The 21,922-nt window shown below is 43.8% G+C and overlaps 1 protein-coding gene across 1 annotated transcript; it reads left to right on the top strand.

Annotated features, from left to right (window-relative positions):
* Positions 1-686: 686 nt before the first annotated feature.
* LOC137436287 (uncharacterized) lies at positions 687-14,663 on the top strand. Its single transcript, XM_068129994.2, has 2 exons — positions 687-801; positions 13,515-14,663. The coding sequence occupies exons 1-2, from the start codon at positions 766-768 to the stop codon at positions 14,460-14,462; spliced, it is 984 nt and encodes a 327-aa protein (XP_067986095.1). The 5' UTR covers positions 687-765; the 3' UTR covers positions 14,463-14,663.
* The last annotated feature ends 7,259 nt before the right edge of the window (positions 14,664-21,922 follow it).

The raw sequence follows: 21,922 nt of genomic DNA, 5'->3' as shown, positions 1-21,922 counted from the left end.
AGGAGATCATAACTAAATCTATTCTCATTTTGAACTGGTTCCAGGGCACTGCTGCTGAGCCTGCTTGGGAAGATTAGAGCTCTTTCATATGGCCTCCTCAATAGCAATTTCTGACTATGTCAGTGCCTGCAGGGGGCGATTTTTTTGACCTTTGCCCCGAGCACCACAAACCATCACAACACCACTGATCACAGGTATATCTTGCCTCACCTTTCACTATTGTAGGTTTTGTCAATTTTAATTCCTTTCACTCGAGGGTGACCCAAAAGTCCCTTGTAACCTTACGATCATTGGTACATGGGTGACCAGTGCCTGATGAATTTGAACAGTGGCTTCAAATATTTATTTTATTATTTAATTGTTGCTTCAAACTTTTTTTTAGTTTACGTGTGCCTCTTTTTAAATCATCTCAATAACACTTGTAGTACGCTTCTCAATTTCCAATCGGTGAATGCGTCACCTCTGCCAAGCGTGTTTATTCAGTTGAACTGAAAAATAAATAACACCAGTCAGGATGTTTTGAAATAAAAAATTAAATAGAAAAATGATTTAAAAAAAAAAAACTTATTAAAAAAAAAAAACATTAAAAAAAAATTAAAGCACAGTTTGCTTGGTAATTTATTTTCACCCTGTATATTTTTGGTTACTTTGAATTTTTTTGTGGTATGTTAGATCCTATCTTCTTGAATCTGTACACTGTTCATGCCGAGGGCTTGGGCACGGTCTTCTTCTTTAAAGGTCGGTTGAAACAAGCTACGACCTGCAATGCCTCCAGCCTTACCTGCGGCCTGCAGCATACAGGTGTATGGGATCATAAATTTCATTTTTGTTTTTCTGCAATGCTTTGAATAATCGTATGAAACACATCTAACCCGAATGCCAAGTTTTTGAAGTCACTAAGATTATGTTAATGTTGTTGATGTACCAGACTCTTTACAAAATGTTGGTGCTCCTGAAACAGTTTCTTGGCAAGTGTCATATTGGGCGGTTTGCCTTTGCCTCCCCAGCGTTGTTTGTCCTTGCTCTATCGTTTTAAATGCTGAGCGTCAAGCCAGAAGCAGTATAAGGCTGATGCCCTGTGGCAATCTTTGTCAACAGTGATGACAAGTTTCCATCCCTCCAGAACACACACATACCCACTAGACTGCCACTCCTTGTGAAGGAACCTAATCATCATTTTGTGTACAACCAGTGGCTGAAAGGTGAGAGGGGAGGACCAGTGAGGGGAACAGAGTGTAGGGAAGGGATAAAGGGGGAGTGGAGAAGGATGGGGGAGGGAGAGTGGCAGGGATGGGGTACGGGATGGGGGGGAGGAAGAGAGGAGGAAGGGTGGGGTAGACGAGGGAGGAGAGAGAGTTGAGTGGGAGAGGGGAGAGAGGAGGGGAGAAGAATGTATTCAGTCATGCGTACTTTGTAACAACAATTTTCTTATCCATAATTTGTTATCAAAAAAAGAAGTTTCAGAAGAAGCCATGAGCACTTGGTCATTTTCACTGCTGATAAATACACCGTTTATAGAGAGGGGGCATCCATGTAATTGGCTTTCTTTCTAGCAACCGCATTCCCAGAATTCGTCTCCAAGGCAAAAAAAAAACCGTCACAGGTCACATAAGTTTAATGTGCTGCCACTGGACTAATAAGGGCTATTTAGAGTTACTATGACTTTGAAGGAAACTCCAAGGATGGAAAATTTGGATGGAGGAGGGATTGGGTTCGGGTGTGGGGGGAGCAGGAGGAGTGGGTTATCGAGGGGAAAAAAGATCATGGTTTTGGATTGGGGAGGATTCAAGATGGTGGTGAACAGCTGTCTTGAAGACCTGGAGGGTAGCATGAGATTGAAGGGAATGTGGAAGTTCATTTCACAGGAAGTAAAACAGAGGAACAAATGAGTAGACAGTCACGTGAAAAAGTAAGTACACCCCATGTAAAGCTTTGACTTTTTCAACATATTTCAACATACAGCTATATGATCTTCATTTCAACAATATTGATAGATAAAGGTGATATAATACAACAAATATCATGAAACATTTACATTTTGTAGTCCATTGTATAATTTAAATAAACATAAATTCAAATTTCGCATGTGGAAAAAGTAAGTACACCCCTACATTTATCACTACTTCAAATACCTAAAATGAGAATCAGGTGCACCAGCTCAGGTGCAAATGATTAGAACATCGTCAGAGAGGATCTTGGAGGAACCTGTCTTATTGAAACCTCAGACATTTAGTTTGGTTTGCTCTTTGTTGTTGAAGTGTGTGGCGTCACCATGCCTAGATCAAAAGAGCTATCTGAGGCCTTCAGAAAGAAGGTTATAGATGCCTACGAGTCTGGGAAGGGATTTAAAAAGATCTCCAAACAATTTGAAATCAATCATTCAACTGTCCGGAAGATCATCTACAAGGGGAGAAGATTCCAAACAACTGCCAACTTGTTCAGGCCAGGCCACCCCAGCAAGTTCAGCCCGAGAGCAGACCGCAAGATGCTGAAAGAAGTCTCCAAGAACCCCAGAATGTCATCACGGGACCTACAGGTAGCTCTTGCCACTGTTGATGTAAAAGTGCACGAGTCTACCATTAGAAAGAGGCTGCACAAATTTGATCTACATGGGAGGTGTGCCAGGAGGAAACCTTTGCTGTCCAGAAGGAACATCAGGGCAAGACTAAAGTTTGCCAATGAACACCTGGGCAAAGACCAGCACTTCTGGAACAATGTGCTCTTTGACAGATGAGGCAAAGGAAGAGCCATTTGTCCACAGTACCGGAAGACATGTTTGGCGAAAACCAAAGACAGCATTTGACCACAAGAACCTGATACCAACTGTAAAGCATGGTGGTGGAAATGTTATGGTTTGGGGCAGCTTTGCTGCATCAGGGCCTGGGCAGCCCACCATCATAGAATCCACTATGAATTCTTCATTGTACCAGAGGGTACTTGAGGATAATGTGAGGCCATCTGTCGAAGTGTTGAAGCTCAACCGAAGGTGGACCTTGCAACATGACAATGACCCGAAACATACCAGTAAATCCACCAAGGAATGGCTGAAAAGAAAGAAATGGAGGGTTCTGGAATGGCCAAGTCAAAGCCCGGATCTAAATCCCATTGAGATGTTGTGGGGGGATTTGAAACGAGCTGTGCATGCAAGAAGTTGTTGTGGTGGGAGGAGACCTGAATGGACATGTGGGAAGGAGTATGGATGGTTTTGAGGGAGTTCATGGGGGTTACGGATATGGTGTGAGAAATGGAGAAGGTGAAAGGATTTTGGAGTTTGCTGATGGAGCTGATTTGTTGATTTGTAATACTCAGTTCCTGAAAGAGGACAATAAGCTTGTTACATACACGTCAGGTGGGTCGACGACAACCGTTGACTACCTGATGGTGCGTCGGCGAGATAGGGGGCACCTCCGGGACACAAAGGTGATCCCGGGGGAGGAGGCTGTTTCACAGCACCACTTGGTTGTCTGCGACATAAGGGTGAAAGGTGCGAGGAGAGCTCGGCGGGTGAAGTACCAACCGAGAATGAAGGTGTCGAGGTTGAAAGAGGTGACAGTAAGGGAGGCATTAAAAGAGAGGCTGAGTAGGGTAGAGGATGATGTGGTTGAGCTTGAAAGTGGTTGGATGTCAATGAAAGCTAGTCTGTTGGGAGCCGTTGGTGAGGTATGTGGATGGACAAAAGGACCACCGAGGCACTCGGAAACATGGTGGTGGGATGTTGAGGTTGGAAAGAGGATTGACGAGAAGAGGAAGAAGTTCAAAGTGTGGCAGAAGGCGAAGGGTACGGGAGCAGAAACAGCAGAGCATGAAAGTTATAAGGCAGCCAGGAAGGCTGCAAAGAAAGAGGTAGCAAAGGCGCAAGAGGCATGTAGGAAAATGTTCGGAGAACGCTTGGATTCGGAAGAGGGTCAGAAAGCAGTATTCAGGATTGCAAAGCACATAGCGAAAGAGAGGTGTGATGTGATGGGGGTGAGTTGCTTGAAGGATGAAGTGGGACAAATCGTTGTCGACCCAGATGGAATTAAAGGAAGATGGAAAAGATATATGGAAATGCTGTTGAATACAGAGAATGAATGGGATGGCAACATAGAGAGTAACCCAGTTTTAGGACCGGCAGAGAAGATAACTGAGAAGGAAGTTGAGGAAGCGATAAAAGCAATGAAGAGTGGAAAAGCGGGAGGGCCAACGGGAGTTGTGGGAGATATGTTGAAGGCAGCAGGAAGTTGGGGTGTGAAGAGAATGACAGAGATCTGTAATCTGGTGGTGAAAGAAGGCCGCATTCCAGTGGTTGGGAACTGAGTACCCTCGTCCCTCTATACAAGGGGAAAGGTGACCCTCTGGAGTGTGGCTCGTACCGAGCGATAAAGTTATTGGAGCATGGAATGAAGGTATTGGAAAGGGTGTTGGAGAGGAGGATAAGGAAGAAAGTGAAGATCGACGAAATGCAGTTTGGATTTATGCCAGGAAGAGGAACGACAGATGCGCTTTTCATTGTGAGGCAGTTGCAGGAGAAGTACATGGATAAGAGGAAGAAGTTGTTTTTTGGGTTTGTTGATCTGGAGAAAGCATTCGATAGGGTTCCACGCAAAGTATTGACATGGGCATTGAGGAAGTTAGGAGTGGAGGAATGGTTGATCAGAGTAGTGATGGCAATGTACAAAAGAGCACGCACAGCTGTAAGGACGAAGGACGGGAACAGTGGTGAGTTTGAGGTGAAGGTGGGAGTGCATCAGGGGTCGGTACTAAGTCCACTACTATTTGTAGCTGTGATGGAGGTGCTGGCTCAGACCGTAAAGGAGGGTTTACCGTGGGAGTTGTTGTATGCAGGTGATCTGGTGTTGATTGTGGAAAGTATGGATGGACTGAAGGAAAAGATGAACAAGTGGAAGGAATGTATGGAGACAAAAGGTCTGAAGGTGAATATCGGAAAGACAAAGGTGATGGCAAGTGGTAAAGCATGTGGTGAGGTGGAAAGAACTGGGAAGTGGCCGTGTGCTGTGTGCAGGAAGGGTGTCGGAGTGAACTCCATTCAATGTACAATGTGTGCTGAGTGGGTTCATCAAAAATGTAGTGGTCTGAGAGGGTCATTAACCAGTGTGGCAGCTACATTCAAATGTAAGGTGTGCACAGAGCGAGCTGCAGATGGAGGAAATGTTGAGTTGGATCTTGGAGACGGCGTGAAGCTGGAAGGTGTGAAAACATTTTGCTACCTCGGAGACATGCTGAATGGAGAAGGTGGATCAGACTCGGCAACGGTTGCTCGAGTGAGATGTGCATGGAAGAAGTTTCGGGAACTGAGTGGCGTGCTGATGAGGAGGAGAGTGTCGCTGAAGCTGAAGGGAAAGTTGTATGCTGCATGTGTGAGAAGTGTTATGATTTATGGGAGCAAGACATGGGTAATGAATGTAGAGCAGCAACGAAGGCTGGAAAGGGTGGAAATGCGAATGGTTCGATGGATGTGCGGAGTATCGTTGAGAGAGAGGAAGACAAATGATGAATTGCGAAAGATGATGGGAATATTGCCTGTGATTGATGCTGTGAAGAGGAACAGGTTGAGATGGTTTGGTCATGTATTGAGGAAGGATGAAAGTGACTGGTTGAGAAGAGTGATGGAAGTTAATGTAGAAGGAAGTAGAGTACGGGGAAGACCGAGAAAGACTTGGCTAAAGATGGTGGAAGAAGAAATGCGGGCAAGGGGGTTAACAAGGAGAGATGCAGAAAATAGGGCAAAATGGAGAAGATTGTCATGGGGACCGCAAGGCTAACCCCCGCTCTAGCAGGGAACATGGCCTTAAAATGCATGTTGTTGTTGTTGTTGTTGTTGTTGTGCATGCAAGAAACCCCTCAAACATCGCAAAGCTGAAATAATTCTACATGGAGGAGTGGGCAAAAATTTCTTTCAGTCGATGTCAGAGACTGGTAGACAGTTATAAGAAACACCGACTTGAGGTTGTTTCTGCCAAAGGGGGCAATACCACCTATTAGAGCCAAGGGTGTACTTACTTTTTCCACATGTGAAATTTGCATTTATGTTTATTTAAATTATACAATGGACTACAAAATGTAAATGTTTCATGATATTTGTTATTTTATATCACATTTATCTATCAATATTGTTGAAATGAAGATCAAATAGCTGTATGTTGAAATATATTGATAAAGTCAAAAATTTACATGGGGTGTACTTACTTTTTCACATGACTGTATAGGCTCCGGGCCAGGTATGGTCCATCTGCACCCCCCCCCCCCCCCCCCCCCACAACTCTCCGACCCTGGGTTTTTCTGAACCATTGGGGTGTCCTGGGGTGGAAATCAACTGGTAACAGTAAATAAACTTGGACTCACTACCCATTTGGTACCTATATTGGATGGTACCCTCAAAACAGCATATTTTTAAATCCGCGTTGCGCCATATTCGACACACGTGTTCTTTTGGTATTTGTGCCTGCTAATATTAACTCAGAATAAAAAGTTATATACCAAAAGAAAGCTGTTCATCTACTGATCATCATAGAATATTGACACATTACTTATAATGGTACCTTAATGGTCATAACTAGTGCTGAATAGCAGTACCCCACTTTAACGTAACATAATTCGGTATCGACCGTACTATTTCATCTTACACACATAATATGAACACATTACACCTGATATGCTTACATATATATTTTATTGGCTTTCTCCTGTATATCAGCTTTAATTTGATACCAGATACATCCCCATAGCTTCAATTCTCTTTTTTATACAGCGTGTCAAAGATACTACCGGTATGGGGTGATATTGTAGGCGATGCTGCATTTGTCAATTTACAAATGCTGCCACGTATATCATGTACATATATGTTGGACACATGACAAAATCTATGTATTGTTAATATGTGTTACTTAATATATTGTTGTATTGATGTATCACTGTAGTTTATTGCAGGAATTTTGACGAAAATGGCATGCAGATCCTTCCATGTTTGTATCCTGCGTAAATTGAGATCATCAGATTGTACAATTATGTTATTTAAGTGTCTCTTACAGCGACAGAACGAGTCAATTAGTTAAGTTAAACACCTTTTTTTACATAGTTAAGTATGCAATATAAGATATTTTTTATAATTAAGATGCAATTTATAATAATTATTCAGCTTGGTACTTACCAATATTTTGATGTGTTTTGCAGGTGAAGTAACAACGCTAATATGGAACATCCGGCGCGAGCGAAACGTACACGTGAGAGTGAACAACCACCCATTGTGTGCATAACTCATGTAAAGGGACTGAGCTATGGAGAGTTGCACTTGTTATCTGGACTCAAAAATTCTGAGAAGAAATTGGCCAAGCTGCAGGAGGTCAAAGAAAGACGCCTTGCACAACCCCCACAGTCTCCGCATATGATGAAGGACACATGTGATTTGGTCCCTGAATCTCTGGCCGAACACCATGGTTTCCACTGGGAGTGTTACAAGCGTTTCACGATGAAATTAGACAGACTGAACCCTCCTACTGCAGGTACATCTGAAACAACTGGTGCCACAACTCAGCGGATGGCCCGTACTAGTTCTGGTGACAAGATCATATTTAAGCCAGACTGTATCTTCTGTTCTTCGGAAAGTCGTAAAAAAGTGAAAGTGCATGGCAGTTGGACTACCCAGGGGATGAGCCAGTTCGAGTATGAAGGCTGGAAGCCGGTACTGGAGATGGCTGAAATGAAGCAAGATGAAACGCTCTTAATGAGGATCCGAGGCCATGATCTTTTTGCCTCTGAGGCAAAGTTCCACAAAACTTGCCGTATGAAATATATGCAAAAGCCAGAGAAATGGCGCAGTACTGACGAAGAGGCACAGCACCATCAAGGAGAATTAGAAGAAGCCCACAGACAGGCATTCGATGTGGTATGTGATGCCATTGAAAGGGATGTGTTAATGGCCAAGAAGATAATGAAACTATCCGACCTGAGGCAAATGTATGTCATTAACCTGCAAACCAGCAAATATGCGAATCCTGACTACCGAGCCAGCAAACTAAAACTGAAGCTTGAAAACCACGAGCCTTTCAGGGAGAGACTATCATTCTGTGATCTGGGAAAGTCCTACATAATATTCAGCACTGCAATTGACGTCCAGACAGCAGTGAAACAAGCCTTCAAATTGGGATCAAGAGGTATGATTGAGAGTGCAGGTAGCCATTTACGACTGTCAATTCTGGATGATTTCTCGAATGCCCCAGAACTGAAATGGCCACCAAGTCCTTCTGATCTCCAACAAATGGACGATGTTATACCAGATTCACTCAAGAAGCTGCTATGCTACATCATAACTGGAACAACATCAGCAAGGTCACAACGAAGCCAGCGATTAGTTCAATCAATCGGCCAAGATATCTGTCGCGCTGCCACCAAAGGCTCTTGGAAGCTTCCAAAACACATCATCATGTGCACGTCCCTGAGACATCTATACAGAAGTGAAAAGCTCATAACCCTTCTTAATAGAATGGGACACTGTGAGAGTTATTCATTTTCACTTGAATTGGAGACTGCACTGGCCGAATCAGTGATGAAGTCATCGACACAACTCTCCAACCAAATCATCAGGTCACCACGAGAGCCGTCTGTCTTCCACTCGGAGTTTGACAATTTCGACTCATTGGTGAATGATCTGACAGGAAAAGGTTCTGTTCATACAGCACACGGGATCATGATGCAAGAAGTCAGTGATGATCATGCCGCATCTGGTCCAGCAAGGCCAACTCAAGTTAGTCGGTCGAAAAGTCGAAAAGAAAAGTTAGATGGTCGAAAAGTGATCTTGATATGTGAAGGGAAGGCATACCAACTCACATCCACAGATGGTCAGACAACAAATGCCAAAGAGTTGCCTCAGCTGGAATCGTCTCAAGAAGAAACAGACTCGCGCGTGATATTATACGTAAACTACGCCAGGAGCCAGAAATATGAGTTTGTTCGAGTGAAGAGCCCAGACTCGGATGTATTCTTCATCTTACTGCACTACGCCGCATCGATAAACGACATAAAGATACTGTTTGACACAGGCACAGGAAACAAGCAGAGGCTAATAAACGTCAGTAAACTCGCAGCAGACTTCGGCCAAGAGAAGAGTACTGCTCTTATGGCACTTCACGCCTACAGCGGTTGTGACAGCACTAGCGCTTTCCGAGGGATTGGAAAAATCAAACCTGTTAAAACGCTGCTTCGTCTGCCGCAATACATCCCTATTCTCAACAAGCTTGGAGATACGTGGGATGTGCCAGAAGAGCTGAACAATCAACTAGACAGCTTCACATGTGCCATGTATGGAAGAGGAAAGGTATCACACGTTGATGATCTGCGACTCCTGAGAATAAATGAGCTATGTGCCAAGGAGAATCGTCACCTACCCTCAGGCAATGTAGACATGGCCAATATTCCACCATGTATGAGGAGCCTCACACAGCACATCCGAAGGGTCAACCACCAAGTGGGAATTTGGAAGAGAGCTCACGTTCCTCGACCAAGGATTCCCAAAGCAAGTCCAGGCCATGGCTGGGAAGAGGAGAAAGGCTGCCTGGATCCTCTCTGGTATGATGGAGACATGCTTCCGCGTGAGCTGGCTGATATAGCTCAGGTCATGTCAGACGACGATGAGAGTGATGATGAATCAGGTGATGAAACACCTGATGATATGGATCGTGTTTTGTACAGTGATACCGATGAAAGTGACAGTGACGATGACTGATCATGATGGACATATGCCATTCGTGCAAGCAAGCCAACTTGACTGCACTCATGCAGTGTTTGACTTTTGTTGATAATTAACAAAATGCAATTGTTTGTTTGTGTTCTTTTGAGAGTGGATACTTGTATTATCTATCTATAATTCCAGTAATCTCTGTACGTCTGTACGTTTGTACGTTTGTTTGTTTGTCTGTGACCGCTGTTTCTCGACAACTACCGGTCCGATATACTTGAAACTTGCCAGGTATATTGCTGGGGACCCGAGGATGTGCCTTTTCAAGGTTTCATATTAATCGGACAATTACTTACCGAGCTATGTCCAAAAAACGATTCAACCAATCAGAGAGCAGCGAACGATCGCGTGTGCCGAACGTGGAGGACACACTCTGCCTCGGATGGCACATTTGACAGCGTATTCATTTATTTCACGTTTGCAAACTATGTTGGCGTTAAACTATGTTTTAAAACTAATAAAACCGAATTTGCGATTCATTCGCTTTCCTGCGCGTTTGTGCACGCGATGGCGATTTCTTTACCAAACTCCGGAAGCCGTTCGCTTTGGACCAAACCATTGCATGTAAATAGAGGGGGGGGATTGTCACCGTACTCGCAAGCCGTTCGCTTTGGACCAAACCATTTCATGTAAATAGAGGGGGGGGATATAATTTTAGATATAGATATAGTACGGGCAATGCCCTAGTCTATCTATAATTCCAGTAATCTCTGTACGTTTGTACGTTTGTCTGTGACCGCTGTTTCTCGACAACCACGGGTCCGATATACTTTTAACTTGCCAGGTATATTGCTGGGGACCCGAGGATGTGCCTTTTCAAGGTTTCATATTAATCGGACAATTACTTACCGAGCTATGTCCAAAAAACGATTCAACCAATCAGAGAGCAGCGAACTAGCGCGTGTGCCGAACGTGGCGGACACACTCTGCCTCGGATGGCACATTTGAGAGCGTATTCATTTATTTCACGTTTGCAAACTATGTTGGCGTTAAACTATGTTTTAAAACTAATAAAAACGAATTTGCGATTCATTCGCTTTCCTGCGCGTTTGTGCACGCGATGGCGATTTCTTTACCAAACTCCGGAAGCCGTTCGCTTTGGACCAAACCATTTCATGTAAATAGAGGGGGGGGATATAATTTTAGATATAGATATAGTACGGGCAATGCCCTAGTACAGGAGAAAGCCAATAAAATATATATGTAAGCATATCAGGTGTAATGTGTTCATATTATGTGTGTAAGATGAAATAGTACGGTCGATACCGAATTATGTTACGTTAAAGTGGGGTACTGCTATTCAGCACTAGTTATGACCATTAAGGTACCATTATAAGTAATGTGTCAATATTCTATGATGATCAGTAGATGAACAGCTTTCTTTTGGTATATAACTTTTTATTCTGAGTTAATATTAGCAGGCACAAATACCAAAAGAACACGTGTGTCGAATATGGCGCAACGCGGATTTAAAAATATGCTGTTTTGAGGGTACCATCCAATATAGGTACCAAATGGGTAGTGAGTCCAAGTTTATTTACTGTTACCAGTTGATTTCCACCCCAGGACACCCCAATGGTTCAGAAAAACCCAGGGTCGGAGAGTTGTGGGGGGGGGGTGCAGATGGACCATACCTGGCCCGGAGCCTAGTAGGTGAGCAGTGTTCCTGGATTTAGGTAGTTTCACCAGGAGGTGTTGGTAGTGGACCATATGAGTCCTGCAGAAACCTAGGTGTGGGGGGGGGGGGGGGGAGGGAGGAGAGGCAAAGCTCAAAAAGAGCAGAGGGTGCAAGATCAAAAAGGAGATGGTATTAAACAGAGACCTCTGACCTATCTGCAATAGTGAAGTGGTGGACCCATATACTCAGCATCAGCATGGAAGATTCCAATGATCTTGAAGGCCTTGGTTTCTATGGCATTTGGCTGAGAAAGATGTGAAGCAGGAGAGCCAGCCCAGAGGGGAGAGCAGTACTCCTTCAATCTATGGATGAAGGCCTTGTCGATGTATAGGAGTTACAGAAGGACTTTGTATGAGGGGAGGATGCCCAGTCTGCAGCTGGCTCTGGAGGCCAACTTTGAAATGTTCCTTCACTTCCACTCCCGGTTCTTCCAGTGAGGTGATGTTCTTCCATGCTCTCCATGTCATCAAAGTAAAGTATTTTCCCGTTTGTGTTTTTGTCGAAACTGTACTGTGTATTTTACTGTGTCGGTGTCTACTGGGTGTTTCTAGTAAGATCTCGGGTTGTAAATCGTGCATACCTGTGTGTAATCGTTGTTTTGTTCGTGCCGTGTTTTTGGGCCTGGTCCCTTGAGGCTTCCCATCTCAGTCTCATCAGCGGTCGTTTGTTGTCTATTTACTTCCCTTCTCTCACTGTATTGCTTTTTTTCTTTGTCTTTCTTTTCACCCCATACTTTGCCGAACATCTTACCCTTTGTTTAAAGTCATACTTCAAAAAAAACAACTCAAAAAAAAAATCTTAATAATCTCCTTCTCTCCTTGTGGCTTCCCTTCCCCCAACCACGTTTCGCCCCACCCGTTTTTCTCTCCCTCCTTCATATCTCAATCCTCTCCAGCTGATACCTTTCCAATTCTAGTTTTCACCAGACTCCTCAACCTTTCTCCTTCTTCCTCAAATCCACTTTCACCTCACCTTCAAAAAATATATATTTATTAACGAAGAATTTAAAAAGTAGGTCCCTCCTCCCATACAAACACAATTGCTTATGCACCTCCCTGTTCCTTTGTTCTCTGCTCACCTGGCTGTCAATCCCCTATTTTTCTGTTACTGCTTCTGAACCTGTTCTGGAATCCTTCATGCCCTCATTTAGGGAATTTCCCAGATAGTTTTCACAGTTTTGTTTAAAAATGTTTAAACTTTCCCATGCAGTGTTTAGTCTAGGACATGGCTTAGATATGTGTGCACATAATTTAGGAGAGCATAACTCAACTGTTATAGGCTAATATGACCCCAAGGAACAACTTGGGATGTGGGCCAAAATCTCTATCCGGGACGAAAAGCCCGAAAATGACCACGCCCTTTTAAAAATGACCACACCCTTTTTCATCAGAAGTGCTACTTCCAACATAGCTGTATCTTCGAAACCATTGGAGCTACAGATTTTCTGAGGTGCTCAAAATGTTCAGAATGGCCATGTTTAGGGGGATCATAGAAGAGTGTAAAATTTCTAATTTGATATTTTATGAGAAAATGGCTAAAAACCGTTAGGTCAACTTATTACCATACAACTACCTACATACTGGAATTGCCATATATTTATAACAGTTGAGTTATCCTCTCCTAGTTATGTGCATACATGTCGAAAGCCAGGTCCTCTACTAATTAATATAATCATTCAATTATAAACTAACAAGACTGCTTCATAGCACCAGTGCTACAAGATCCGGAGAGAGTGAAACAGTGAGAGAACGACGTATCCATCCAGTGTCGCAGAGATAATATCTCACTGAAGTACAGCGAAATAGTAAGACAAGCTTTAATGTATTTACCTAGTCTTATATCTGTGGCTTCTGTGGGTTAGAAAAGTAGAAAGGCACCACGCCACGGTAAAGGGAGGATGCAGTTAAAGGAGACGCATTTTGCAGTTTGCGCATGGTACAGTACACCCAGTACAGTACAGTTGTGGTTCCACCTCTACCGCGGATTAGAGGCCAAGAGGGGTCTTTTGTTTGAGGTGGAAAATATTTGATGGTAGAGCAAACTTTAGTCTTAACTTTGCCTAGCAATCTAATAGTAGTATAATCTAACAGCAAAACTGCTTTCCAGGCATTCTATGTTGAGTGGCTCACCACCAATTACCAAGGCACCAAACCTCTATACCTTGGTATATCACCACAGGCATGGATGGTGTCAGCTGGGTGTGCTTCTCCATTCCCTCGGATCAACTGCACACACGCGGAAGCTGATGACAGGATGATGTTCCATGTGCAGGACATTCTAAGTCACCGGTCAGGACCTACATCCATGACGCTGTCATCAGGTGACACAGATGTCTTTGTGTGCCTGTTATACCACATCACAGTCAATTGGAGACATCTTGGCCTCCAAGAGCTCTGGCTCGTCCGCAACTCAGGAGTGAAAAGATCAATATTGCCACTCCACGATATCTGCATAGCGCTGGGAGACGAGCTCACAAAGTGTCTCCCAGCACTCCATGCGCTGACTGGGTGCGATACGACCAGCAAGATATCAACTAAACTTGCAGCCCTGAACGCTGTCCGCCAACCAGGAAATTCCTCTCTGATCCTGAATTTCGACTGTCCACAGCTAACAGAAAGCGCAATACAGATGGCGGAGACATTATTGGTCAAGTGCCTCATCAAACCATCAACAGACCTGAAGACATTTGACGACCTGCGTCTCGCTGCATTTGATAGCAATGCCCTCAAGATGGACTTTGAGAGAACCACTTGCACCTCAACTAATGCAAGGAAACATATCCATAGAGGCCATCACCAACAGCAGCTGTGGGTCCAAGCCCCATTTAGAGATGCCACCTTGATTATGAATGCCGAGTCTTATGGTTTTGTAAGAAGGGGCAGTTTATTAGTCCCTGAGATTGTGATCTCAAAACCCGAAGGCCTGCCAGATCCCTGCACGTGTGGCAAATGTGCTCGCAAGAATGGGTGTCCCTGCAGGGTAGCTGGGATCAAATGTTGCAAGTACTGCAAATGCAAGGGAGGTGATTGTTGTAAAAACCCTATCACTGAATGAACGCTGCTCATCATCCCCATACCTGGACTCTGTTGTGTTACTCTTCATGTTCCTGACCCTGGTTTACATGACACATAAACAGTACTAATGTGGTGTTAAAAGTTGTATTGTTCGCTGTTGGACAATTTCCCTGCTGATCTTTGAAACATTTAAGCTCTCTAGATACTGCTGCCTACTAAAGTAATGTTTTGTTTTTTATTTTAAGTTCACATTCCATTGATAAATAGTATGTAATGATTGAAAATAGTATTTCTTTATATTAACCAAATGCTCGCTTTCTTTCTTTAAAAAAAATCCCTTGTATTGTTCAAATTCCAAATTGTCAGTTCAACTCTAGTAGATGACACAAATGTTCTAACTTTGCTCTAAGTCCGGAAAGTTTAAGTTAATAAATATATGGCAATTCCAGTATGAAGGTAGTTGTATGGTAATAGGTTGACCTAACGGTTTTTAGCCATTTTCTCATAAAATATCAAATTAGAAATTTTACACTCTTCTATGATCCCCCTAAACATGGCCATTCTGAACATTTTGAGCACCTCAGAAAATCTGTCGCTCCAACAGTTTCGAAGATACAGCTATGTCGGAAGTAGCACTTCTGATGAAAAAGGGCGTGGTCATTTTAAAAAGGGCGCGGTCATTTTCGGGCTTTTCGTCCCGGATAGAGATTTTGGCACACATCCCAAGTTGTTCCTTGGGGTCATATTAGCCTATAACAGTTGAGTTATCCTCTCCTAAATTATGTGCATACATGTCTAAGCCAGGTCCTCTACTAGTTGTATTCTGTTGTATATTAGAACACACTTTTCTTCTTCCTCTTTAAAAGTTGGTCTTCGATTTGCTCATCAAATCTCTCCATTTCAAATAAAAATTCAACCTCTTACAGTTCTTCCTTTCTACATTCCCAAAACTCCCCTGCACTCCACCCCTCCTCCAACGTTATCAAACGGATCTCTGACTTGAAAATCACAAGAAACTCATTTTGCAATAAATGTTCATTTTACATTAATCGTCCAGCACCATCTAAAATCCCAACTCACCCCTCCCCTCCTAAAATCCCCCTCACACCTCCCTCCCAAACTCCCCCCTCGCATCTCCCCTTCTAAATTCCCCCCTCACCCCCCCCCCCCCCCCCTTCAAAACTCTCCTCTCCCCACCTCCCCTTCAAATCTCCCCACCATCCATTTTTCTCCAATTCTCCCCTCTCACCCCTCCTCCTCAAAGCGGCCTCCCCACTTCCTCTCCCTTCCAACTCATACCTCCATCACCTCCATCACCTCCAACCTTCTTCCTCGCTCTGCCCCCCCCCCCCTCAAACAACACCTCACTGTGCCTCATCCAATCACCATCAAACCTTTTGTCCTCCTCATTCTTCCCTTTCCACTACAACAACACAACACAACAGTCATTTAAGGCCATTTTCCCTGCTAGAGCGGGGGTTAGCCTTCCCTTTCTCCTAGCTCTTCTGAAATCTCCGACACTCTATCAACAGCTCTCCCTACCTGTCATCATGCAAGCTGGCTGTGTGTGGGTACCTCTCACACCAGCCATGGCACCTCAGCAAAGGACTTATGCAACCAACTGGGACTGACACAATCTGTCAATTTCCTGAACCGGACCTCAGTCAATGGAGCATCTTCTCTTCTGGACTTGGTTATGACAAACATCCCTGCAAATGTCTGCTGCTCTTCTTCTGCTCCAATCGGTTCTTCTGATCATTTGCTTGCTAAAATGGACATCTCTCTGACCATTCTCAGAGAGCCTCCTCAGCGTCGACGAGTCTGGCATTTCACTCAGGCCTGGCATTTCTGGCATTTCTGGCATTTCTGGCATTTCAGAGTCTGGCATTTCACTCAGGCCGACTGGCACGGTCTTCAAGCAGCCATCAATCATCTGGACTGGTCTCCCATCTCCACTGCCTCTGACATCAACTCTTCCTGGGAATTATTCCAAAGTAAACTGCTCTCTCTCTCTCATGCACAGATTTATCCCATCTCATCTTTAGTTGTCTTACCCTTCCTCCCGTCCATGGTACACTGAATGTTGTGGTGAGGCAGTTGCCTTGAAACATCTTGCCTTCGCCTCTTGGAAGGCAAATCCAACTGAAAGCAATCTCAGTTCCTTTCACAAAGCTCGGAACAAGTGTGTGTCTATCCACAGGAGAGCCAGGAAGCACTATCTCTCTACTCTCAAGACTGAACTCTCAAACCTGTCTCCTTCCTCCAAATCCTGGTGGCGTCTGGTCAAATCCGTTTCTGGTGTTTGTTCCCTCTCCATCCCCTCCCTTACCTCAAATGGCTACACAGCTGACTCTGCATGTGAAAAAGCTGAATGCCTCAACTGTGTGTTTGCCTCAAAATCTTGTGTCCCAAACCCATCTCTCTCTGTACCCACCTTACCCAGTCAAACCCAGCTGCTCCTGGACTCTCCTGACAAGGTGGAGAAGTTTCTGTCAAACCTCAACTCTGATTCTGCAATTGGACCAGACGTCATCAGCCCACGGGTCTTAAAATCCTGCTCTGACGCTCTTTCTCACCCTCTCTCTGTTATCTTCACCCTCTCTTTTTGCTCAAGGTCACCTGCCATCTGCTTGGAAATCAGCCAACATTACCACTTTACACAAGAAAGGTGAAAAAACAGATCCTTGCAACAACAGACCAATCAGCTTGCTCCCAATAATCAGCAAGGTCATGTAATTGATCATCGCTTCTGACATCAAATCCTTTCTCTTCTCCAATGGCTTGATCTCGGAACATAACTGAACTTCCTAAAGAGGATTGTTAAGAAGGTATATAGGAAGAGTTGCCAGATGGTCCTTTGGGATGAGAATAGTGAGAGTGTGAGATTTGTCAGGATTGCAAGACATATTCCAAATGGAGATTCCAAGATTTTTTTCAAGGTGTGAAGGGAAACTGCCTTGACAGGGAGAGGAGATGAACTCTTTCGCAGTCTGTAAAGATGATTGTCCTTCATTATGTTGAGCTTTAATAAATGACAGGTGAGTTAAAACATAAACCTTTTTATCTTATAAGAAGACATTATTTGTGGAAGTGTGAAATATTTGGGGCTACTTTGAGATTTTATTTCGAACTGGAGCTATTTGGTAATTTTCCATATGTGAAAATAAAATCAGCTGACTTTTTATTTGGAATGTATCACGTGTATTGAACCACCTTTAGAGGCCATTTTCCCCCACAGAGCAGGGGTTGGCCTTTTTCGGGCACCGTGGTCCCCTTTTTGAAGCAATGTTTTATGGCCGGATGCCCTTCCTGCCACCAACCCTGTTAGTCGCCTCTTGCAACACACAGGGAATTGGCAGTGAACTGGTACTCAATTTGCCGACCTCGGAGGGATGCCAGGCCGAGTCAACCCCCCTGGCGTTAATTCAGCAATCGACCGGGATTCAAACGCAGGATACCAAGCCAGCAACCTAACCGCTAAGCCAACACCAGGCTTTACCAGGAGAGTACCATGTGTATTGATCAACCCTTATTGCTGTACTTGTATCCTGATGGTGATACGACTTCCAATATGATAACACTTCCACCGTGTTATTTAAAACTATCCATTGAGGGTTTTAAGTGTATGACAAGAATTTCAATGATCTTTATTTTCAATGATTCAATGATTGAGGATCTAAAATCCCGAAATTTAAACTCAACTGAATCTTTTAGATGGATTTAAACAATACAGCTATCTTTATAACACTCATATATAAGTCTGTGCATTACATGAAATTTTCAATGATTAAATAGGCTAACATCCACCTCATACCACCTTTAGATTTTGTCACGTCATGCCTTCCATAAGGCTAACCCCCGCTAACCTGGCTAACCCCCGCTCTAGCAGGGAACATGGCCTTAAAATGCATGTTGTGTTGTTGTATGCCTTCCATAAGGGCAGGCCAGATGGCCTCTAAGTACACGCACTCGCATCTGAGCTGTAATGACTGCAGAAAACCGATTTTGTTTTGGAACACTGAGCACGTTTTCCATCCAATCATCAAGTAACTTTGTTCAAAAATTATCCATGGAAAGGTTTGTCAATTGCTCCTGTATTGAAAGTTTCACGTCAATAGCCCATGCGGTTGTGGAGAAAGCAAATTTAAAAGCAAACAAGTACAGATACATTCAAAGTACACCACCCCATGCCAAATAAATAAATAACATCCTCCAGCGCGGCTTTGCCGGGGAGCCTTTGGCACTCGGCGATGCCGCCATGCAGCTCATAGAGACCGTATTGGGAGAGAGAGACGTAAAATAATTGATTGATTAATTGCATAATTAAAATCAATAAATTGTAATTGCAAAATAATTTATTACGCAATTGGATAAGAGCAGACCTCAACCACCAGTGTTTCATCCGAAGCTGTAACTTTTTGAAAATAAGTCAATTAAAATAGATAATGAATTAATTAAATCACCAAACTCTCCTCCTTTGGTATCCATGGAAATCTCCACGCATGGCTTGTGGACTTCCTCTCTGGTCGTAGTCAACGTGTGGCCCTGAATGGGTTTCTCTCATCTCCTCTTCCTGTTCAGGCTGGAGTTCCCCAAGGCAGTGTTCTGGGCCCTGTGCTTTTTCTGGGCTTCATCAATGATCTCTCTGACTCTCTTGAAAATCCTCTCTATCTCTTTGCTGACGACTCTACTCTCTGTCGCTCCATTCCTCATCCCTCAGATCGGCAGTCTGCAGCCTCCTCACTCTCTGCAGACCTGGACAAAATCACAGACTGGGCAAACAAATGGAACATGTCTTTCAATCCTGATAAATCTCACACTCTTACGATGTCTCTCCGAAAAGACCGACTGGAAAACCCTCCCATCCACTTTCTGAATAATCCTCTCCAAGAAGTTCTGTCACTCAAGCTTTTGGGTCTCACTATTTGCCATGATCTTTCCTGGGAAAACCACATTTCAAATCTGGCCTCCAAAGCCAGTCGCCGACTGGGCATCCTCCGTCGTGCGAAGTCCTTCCTTGGCACACCTGAGCTCCTCACCACATACAAGGCTTTCATCCGCAGCTCTATGGAATACTGCTCTCCCCTCTGGTCTGGTGCTCCTGCCTCACACCTAGCCCGTCTTCACGCTGTTGAAACCAAAGCGTTCAGAATCATTGGAATCTCCCGCGATGAAGCTAACTCCAAGGGCCTTTCACTCACTCACCGCAGGCAGGTTGGTGGTCTTTCCGTCTTCTACCGACTCCTCTCTGGCCTTGCCCCCCCAGCCCTCTCTGGGCTCTGTCCCCCAAATATTCCTACAGGTCGCACAAGATCTGCCTGCAACCCTCTTATGGTTAAACTGCCAAAATCAAGACTTTCTGCTCACCTTCACTCCTTCACTCCTTCATTCCTCTTTTCTCCCGCCTCTGGAACAAACTCCCTCACTCTCTTCAATCCCACTCCACCCTCCAGGTCTTTAAAACAGCTGTTCACCACCATCTCTTATCCTCCCCCATCCAAAACCTTGATCTTTTCTACCCCCACTAATTTCGGTCCCCTTGTGTTTTATACCTTCCCCCCCCCCCATCTCCCCTTCCCACGCCTCCTGCCCCCAAGCCCTCTCCCTCCCACACTTCTCCCTGCTCTCAAATGTTGTGGTTGTGTGCTTCCCCTTCTCTCCCCATCTTGTCTTCCGCTCCCTCTTTTTGTATATTTTGTTTGTCTGGTTGATTTGTTTGTGAAATAAATGTTAGCTCTTTCACGAGCCTCGATTCAGTATAAATAAATAAATAAATAAATAAAAATTAATCAGTAAATAATAAATCGATTAATCAATAAATCAAAAATATCCTTAATATCCACATCACTTGGTCACTGTTGTGTCCAATATCAGCTTCCTGGCTCAAAAGGTGCCTGAGATAATGCCTAGATGAGAAAGAAAACAAATAAGTCATCAATAATTAAAATAAATAAATAATAATGGTAAAGTAATCAAATTATTAATCAATTGGCTAATAGAATACCTAAACCACCACCGTTTCATCCGAATTTGTAACTTTAAAAAAATTAAGTCAGCAATCGAATAATTAAATAATTAATCGATTAATCAATAAATCAAAAATACCCTTTACAGTCAAATCACTTGGTTATTATTGCATCCAAATATCACCTTGCTAACTCAAAAGGTGCCTGAGATATTGCCCAGATGAGAAAGGAAATACATAAGTACTTAATAAATCGATAATAATTAAGTAATTGATCAATTAATTGATTAATCCAAAAACAAAAAAATACCGTTTTTGCCAAAGTACTCGCTCAAAGGATGGCTGAGATATCGCCCAGCCAAACAAACAAGGAAACAACTAGAGTAAAAACTGAGTACTCCCTTTCAGCGCGTGTCATCGCCGGGCCCCCTTCAGTGCCCTGCGATGACGTCATGTAGCGTCTGGGGATGGAATAGGAAAGGAGCAGTGTACAATAAAGGTGAAAAAGTGAGGGCCTCGGATGATGTTCCTCGACATGGTTCAGCATGGTTGTGGACGCCCATTACTGTACTAGTATAGTTCTAATAACCCGCCAATTATTTTAGTTTGACTTTTACACATTGTATGTTCATATATCAAATTTTCTGTGAAATATTCACGAGAAGGAAGAGTAGGAAAAGTCAACTTGTGTCTTTCAAAATAGTTTTTCCAGTGAATTTGGCGAGTGGAAGAACCTTTAACAAACAAACAACCACCACCACCATCTCAGTCTTACAAATAGCTAGGTATCCTGTGTGGTTTATCATAATTAGAGCTCCCCTTGAAAGTTTGAATTGCATGTTTTTTTTTTGTTTTTTTTTTAATACAAGATCGAGGCTCGTGAAAGAGCTAACATTAATCACACAAAAAGTCAAACCGACACGAACCAACACATAAAACACAAAATAAGGGGAGCGGTAGACAAGATGGGGAGAGAGGGTGAAGGACACAAACACAACATTTGAGAACAGGGACATCGAGAGAACTGTGGGAGGGAGAGGGCTTGGGGGGAGGTGGGAGACGTATAAAACATATGGACACTGCAAGGACTTCCAGGAAAGAAGTTGGAATTTAGAAAAAGTGTATCTGGGGTGAATTAGTGGGGGTAGAAAAGATCAAGGTTTTGGATGATAGATGGTGGTGAACAGCTGTTTTAAAGACCTGGAGGGAGGAGTGGTATTGAAGGGAGTGGGGGAGTTTGTTCCAGAGGCGGGAAAAAAGGGGAATAGAGTGAACGTGAGCAGAGAGCCTAGATTTTGGCAGTTTAACTATAAGAAGGTTGCTGGCAGATCTTGTGCGACCTGTAGGAATATTTGGGAGACAGAGCACAGAGAGAGCTGGGGGAGCTAGGCCAGAGAGGAGTCGGTAGAAGACAGAAAGACCACCAACCTGCCTGCGGTGAGTGGGTGAGTGAAAGGCCCTCAGATTCAGCTTCATCGTGGGAGATTCCAATGATTCTGAAAGCTTTGATTTCAACAGCGTGAAGCCGAGCTAGG

Source organism: Myxine glutinosa, chromosome 11 (assembly GCF_964187855.1).
Source record: "Myxine glutinosa chromosome 11, kmMyxGlut1.1, whole genome shotgun sequence".
NCBI classification, from domain to species: Eukaryota; Metazoa; Chordata; class Myxini; order Myxiniformes; family Myxinidae; genus Myxine; species Myxine glutinosa.
Note: the sequence above shows the minus strand (reverse complement) of the source record. Positions and strands in the feature narration are given on the sequence as shown.